Source organism: Tachysurus fulvidraco, chromosome 25 (genome assembly GCF_022655615.1).
Source record: "Tachysurus fulvidraco isolate hzauxx_2018 chromosome 25, HZAU_PFXX_2.0, whole genome shotgun sequence".
Taxonomy (NCBI): domain Eukaryota; kingdom Metazoa; phylum Chordata; class Actinopteri; order Siluriformes; family Bagridae; genus Tachysurus; species Tachysurus fulvidraco.
Window position 1 is genome coordinate 13113518 of NC_062542.1, and position 6000 is coordinate 13119517.

The 6000-nt window shown below is 40.8% G+C and overlaps 1 protein-coding gene across 8 annotated transcripts in view; it reads left to right on the forward strand.

Moving 5' to 3' along the window:
- Positions 1-5769, forward strand: part of stau2 (staufen double-stranded RNA binding protein 2) — a 70594-nt gene extending 64825 nt beyond the window's left edge. For 6 of the 8 annotated variants that reach the window (XM_027174288.2, XM_047808843.1, XM_047808844.1 and 3 more), the window contains 2 exons: positions 2391-2479; positions 4391-5769. In XM_027174288.2, coding sequence (XP_027030089.1) covers positions 2391-2479; positions 4391-4466 — 165 coding nt within the window. In that variant the 3' untranslated portion in view covers positions 4467-5769. Of the gene's footprint in view, positions 1-2299; positions 2484-4390 lie in introns of those variants that run through there. The other 2 variants (XM_027174330.2, XM_027174337.2) reach the window with 2 other exon arrangements.
- The last annotated feature ends 231 nt before the right edge of the window (positions 5770-6000 follow it).

Consider the following 6000-nt stretch of genomic DNA (forward strand, 5'->3'; position numbering starts at 1 on the left):
ATACAACTTTTAATCTCGTGCTCAAACATAACCACTATCGAGAAGTCTCTATAGAAGAAATTCTGTGCCTCCTGGGTTGATTTTGGCTTGACCTGTTGACCAAAAACTACACACAACTCGAATCGCATGAATTGCCGTTTAAGACAAAGCCCTAAAATGGCAAATGTTCTCTAAAGGATACATACATAAAATCAAGCAAATGAGACAGAGCTTGAAAACAGGCTCCATTATATTAAGACCATAGACTACAGATTATGAGTCTTAAAATATCCAGTAAGTCCACTAACTAGGCAAAAATACATGCAGTTGGCGAGAATCGTACATATAAATCACAACTATTCTGACTTTTACATTTTTTTTCTGCTCTATTGAAAAATCCTTTGCTAAAAACCTCCTCCTTTTGTGACCTACACACTCTCCTCATCAATCACAAAAAAAAAATTCAATTTAAGTGTGATTTAGAACAGATCCTGGGAATGCGTGCACACTCGTACACGCACACACACACACACACACACACACACACACACACACACACACACACACACACACACACTGTAACTAGACCGCATGTTCCTGTGTAGATAAGCTCTCATTATTTACACAGATCTTGAAGATAGATAAGGTTAAAACCATGCTGTGTGTGTGTGTGTGTGTGTGTGTGTGTGTGTGTGTGTGTGTGTGTGTGTGTGTGTGTGTGTGTGCGCGTGCATTGGTTTTATCATGTTAAAGTGGTTTTGTTTCTGAATGTAGCTGTAACATTCTCTGTGTGTTGTATGTGGTATTGCACAATGATATTGGCTGTATCTATTTCATGCTCCAAATGTATTCAGATGTATACCCAAAAGTGGGCGTGGTCTAAACCAGAGGGGGTTTTGTTTGTTTGTTTGCCCTGTACATGTAGCTAGATACTGTACATGTGCAGGACTCTGTACCTTAATATCTTTGTTTCAGCCGGTAAAATCGCAATATATAAAGAAATTAGAAGATTCATTTAAACCACAACGACCCTGACCAGGCAGTTACTAAGGATGAATAAATAGAAAAGTTAGTTAATGAACCTGTACTCTGTATTTGTTCACCTGTGCATAAAAACTCCATTCATTTAAACTCCTTTTGTTTTAATAGCTTTGTCTTTGGGATTCCTTATCCCTGTTCTGCTAATCCTACACCATTCTTTATTTATTTTTATTTGGCTAATTAGATTTTTGTGAATTCTGTCAAGTTAAAGCCAATAAGCAGTATATATTCTCAAGACTCTTGTACAAAATATATCCTGGCTGCTAGCTAGCTAGCTTCTTTCTGGATCGTTTTGTTGAGCAACTTTATTTTCGTATGTATTTATTTATATATGTATTTGATTGTTTAGTAGCTGCGTCTTTCTAGGGTGTTGACATGTGAAATTAAACCTGAGCTGTAGCTTTGTTGCAATCCATTTTTAATGTATGGCTGTAATAATGTAAGCTATGGACTTTAAAAAGTCCATAGCTTACAATCTTTAAAAACAAAATCCTTAGATATAGAGTTTCTCTGGTATCATATACAAGTGCAGAGGTATGGTGGAGAATATCCAGTGCACTTGTGTAATCCCACAATGCATTTGGGCTGGTGTCCAAGCAAGTTACTTTTAAAAGGACCAGAGTGGCTATAATGCACTTTGGCATTTGTAGGGAACAGGGAGTACGGCACCATTTTATACACAGGATCTGCAAGATCTGTGATCAGATTCTATTAGTTGTGAGTATAATATTTACTTTTAAAGAGACAGTAACACACTTCAAGTCTGTTTTGGACTGGAAGAAAATCTCACTGTGCCTTGTCTCTGTCTGTCCATCTCTCTGTGTCTCTCTCACTTATTTGTAGTGTGTGTGTCTGTGTGTGTGTGTGTTAGGACTTACAGCATATGGACTGGTGGGTGAGACAGTTTCACCCTTCTGCGTGTGTGTGTGTGTGTGTGTGTGTGTGTGTGTGTGTGTGTGTGTGTGTGTCGGGAGGCTCAGTGTGTTGTTAGATTTATGTCCTGCTACACATCTGGTCCTCATTGGCAGCGTCAGAGCATCAAGTTGCAGCCAGGTGGATCTGAACACACACACACACACACACACACACACACACACACACACACACACACACACACACACACACACACATTCAAACACACTCGATTCTGCCCTGGTGACTCTGTAAGAATTGCTATATTTCTTTTTAGCTCTCTTCACCCTGTCTGTCTGTATACTCATCCATCCTTCCATCTATCTATCCATCTGTCTGTCACTATGTCTATCCGTCTGTCTTTTAGTCTATCTTTAATTTATCTTCTGGTGCTGCTGCTGCTGATGTTTGAGAGGCGGCTGACAGAGTTGTGTCTCACGCGTCCCGTCTGTCTGCAGGCGGCTCTGAGTGCCTTGAAGCAGCTTTCCGAGCAGGGACTTGACCCAGTGGACGGAGGAGTCAAGGTGGAGAATGGACCCTGTGAAATGTAAGTGTTTCTCTCACCTTTTATTGACTTTGTCATAAAAATTGTTGTTTTCCATTGATGAGTTACTGACCATGATTGTTTCCCAACAACCAATCACTGATCACCATTATTCCCAACAACCAATCACTGGTCACGATTATTCCCAACAACCAATCACTGATCACCATTATTCCCAACAACCAATCACAGATCACCATTATTCCCAACAACCAATCACTGATCACCATTATTCCCAACAACCAATCACAGATCACCATTATTCCCAATGACCAATCACCAGTCACCATTATTCCCAACAACCAGTCACTGATCACCATTATTCCCAACAACCAGTCACAGATCACCATTATTCCCAACAACCAATCACAGATCACCATTATTCCCAATGACCAATCACTAGTCACCATTATTCCCAACAACCAGTCACTGATCACCATTATTCCCAACAACCAGTCACAGATCACCATTTTTCCCAACAACCAATCACAGATCACCATTATTCCCAATGACCAATCACTAGTCACCATTATTCTTAACAACCAGACACTGATCACCATTATTCCCAACAACCAGACACTGATCACCATTATTCCCAACAACCAGACACTGATCACCATTATTCCCAACAACCAGTCACTGATCACCATTATTCCCAACAACCAGTCACTGATCACCATTATTCTCAACAACCAGTCACTGATCACCATTATTCCCAACAACCAGTCACTGATCACCATTATTCCCAACAACCAGTCACTGATCACCATTATTCCCAACAACCAGTCACTGATCACCATTATTCCCAACAACCAGACACTGATCACCATTATTCCCAACAACCAGTCACAGATCACCATTATTCCCAACAACCAGTCACTGATCACCATTATTCCCAACAACCAGACACTGATCACCATTATTCTCAACAACCAGTCACTGATCACCATTATTCCCAACAACCAGTCACTGATCACGATTATTCCCAACAACCAGTCACTGATCACCATTATTCCCAACAACCAGTCACTGATCACCATTATTCCCAACAACCAGACACTGATCACCATTATTCCCAACAACCAGTCACAGATCACCATTATTCCCAACAACCAGTCACTGATCACCATTATTCCCAAAAACCAGTCACAGATCACCATTATTCCCAAAAACCAGTCACAGATCACCATTATTCCCAACAACCAGTCACTGATCACCATTATTCCCAACAACCAGTCACTGATCACTATTGTTTCCAATGAGCTTGTTCTATTACGTTAGTGTTTATTCTGTTCGCTTTCTCAACAACATGTCAAGCAGCATTTTATTGAGTGTGATCAGATTCAGCAAGAGAGAGAAAGAGAAACTTGAGAGAGGCTCTTGAGAGTATGATTGTTCATAGCAGCTATAATGTAAGTGAGAACAGGAAGTACCTTGTCTCTTGGATGCAACATCAATATCTGTATGCACCCTCTGAACACACACACATACACACACGCACGTGTCAGGCTGTGTGCTGCACAAACATTCTTTTACAATCGTGTTCTGTAATTGTCAGAGTTGGCGGTGTGTCAACTAATCTTGCTAAGAGATTGAGAGAAGCCTACCTCTTACACACACACACACACACACACACACACACACACACATTATTGTGTCATTATGAATGAATGCTTTTCATGATCCATATCCACCTGTGGGAAATGGTGAATTCTCTCTTCCCTGTCTCCCCCACTATGTCTCACGCTATCTAGTTACAGAGTACTGACACTGAAGACTCCTTCCAAAAGAAAGCGATTAAATGATTTTATGATTTGCAGCCATTACGTCTCACGATTAATCAAACATGTATGAAGAATGATGGTGTGCGTGTGTGTGTGTGTTGTGTGTGTTTTGTGTGTGTGTATTTTGCAGATCAGTCAAGCATCCGGATGGGAAACAGACTAACTCAGGCTCTCAGGACTGCGCAGATCCAAACGCTGTCGCGTAGGGAACCGAGTCTTCGCGAACGCCGCTGGATCCCTCAGAACATCGACACACAACAGGGTGGATGTGTCTTGACAACATGACGTAGAACAACACACACTCGCTCTCAGTCTATGTGAAGACAACACTATCTTATCCTTTAGTTAATATGGAAATTTAACTTGCTAACAAATGTTGAAGAAAAAAAAAAAAAGAAACCAAACTAAAAAAGAAGAACTAACGTGATAATGAGTTAATGCATGGTACTGTGTTGACTTTAAGGGAAATCTAAGTATTACACATTTCCCTGATTGATAGATGTTTTTTTTTTTTTACATTTTGTTTTAGTCTCTTATGGATCAAGCAGGTGTGTATCATGCCATGAAATGAAATTCTGTAATTGGTGTGATGGGGGAGGGGGGCTTACGTACCTTATTTTCTTTCTCAATAGCAGTGCTTAAGTGCGTGAAGATTAACAGACGATGGCAGTGCTGTAAAAGTTGTAGTTGTTGTCTTCATATATAATCACTCAGCTTAGCGTTTATGCTGATGTTCATGTATCTGTACGGATGTGTACAAGTATCACACGAAGGAGAAGAAAAAAAAAGTGAACAAACTGACAGAGACAGAATTAGCTGATCACTTTCTTTACCTCTAATCCACGTAACCCTTTCACCTAAACATTCATCCCATCACTGTCTCCTTCTTTCTGCTCATAACTTGATTATTCAAACAAACTCCACCTACTTTTTTAAATATGTATCCAGGCTTACCCTGACCTCGCCCTGCCCCACACCCTGATTTTGCTCCACACCCTGAACTCACCTTTGCCCACACCCTGACCTTGCCCTGCTCCACACTTTGACCCTGCCCTACACCCTGCTTGATCCTGTACCTCCATACCCTGATCCTGCTGCAGACCCTGACCGCACTCTGATTGCCATCAGCACCACACCCTGCCCCTGCTCTTGGCCTACACCTGTTCTACGTCCTGATCACACCCACACCAGTCATTACCAGTTGTAAACGTTCATACACAAAACCTGTGAGTTTTGCGACTTGGACAAGATGAGTGCTAATTCTGTTTCTGTGTTTTCTCCCAGCACATCTACACCCTAAACGCTGTGTGTTGTATCGACTTAATGCATCAACTGAGTGCTTTTAATAACTGCATTCTGGAGAAGTTTAGTAAAGAGAGCCTGCATAGCTTCTCCTTCCGAACAGCTCAATTACTTGAATCTTTCTGTTTCCCAACAGCATTTTCACTTTAAATGTTTAAATGTTGAGTTAAGGAAATGCAGTAAAATCACATCAGTTTATGCTGAAAATGTGTGTGTGTTTTTCATTTAATCTCCTCTTAGATTCTAGTTCGAGCACAGAGCTGAAGAGTCGAGGATTATGTGCTATGTATTAATAATAATGTTAGCGAACTTTTGCTTATCTGCTAGGTCACTAACACAGAATTGCTGAGCTCTACTGCCTACTCATTCATTTCCTGCTAGTTTAGGAAGTGAACAATTTAAATTCCATGAACTTTTCAAACGCATTACGCAGTAGCA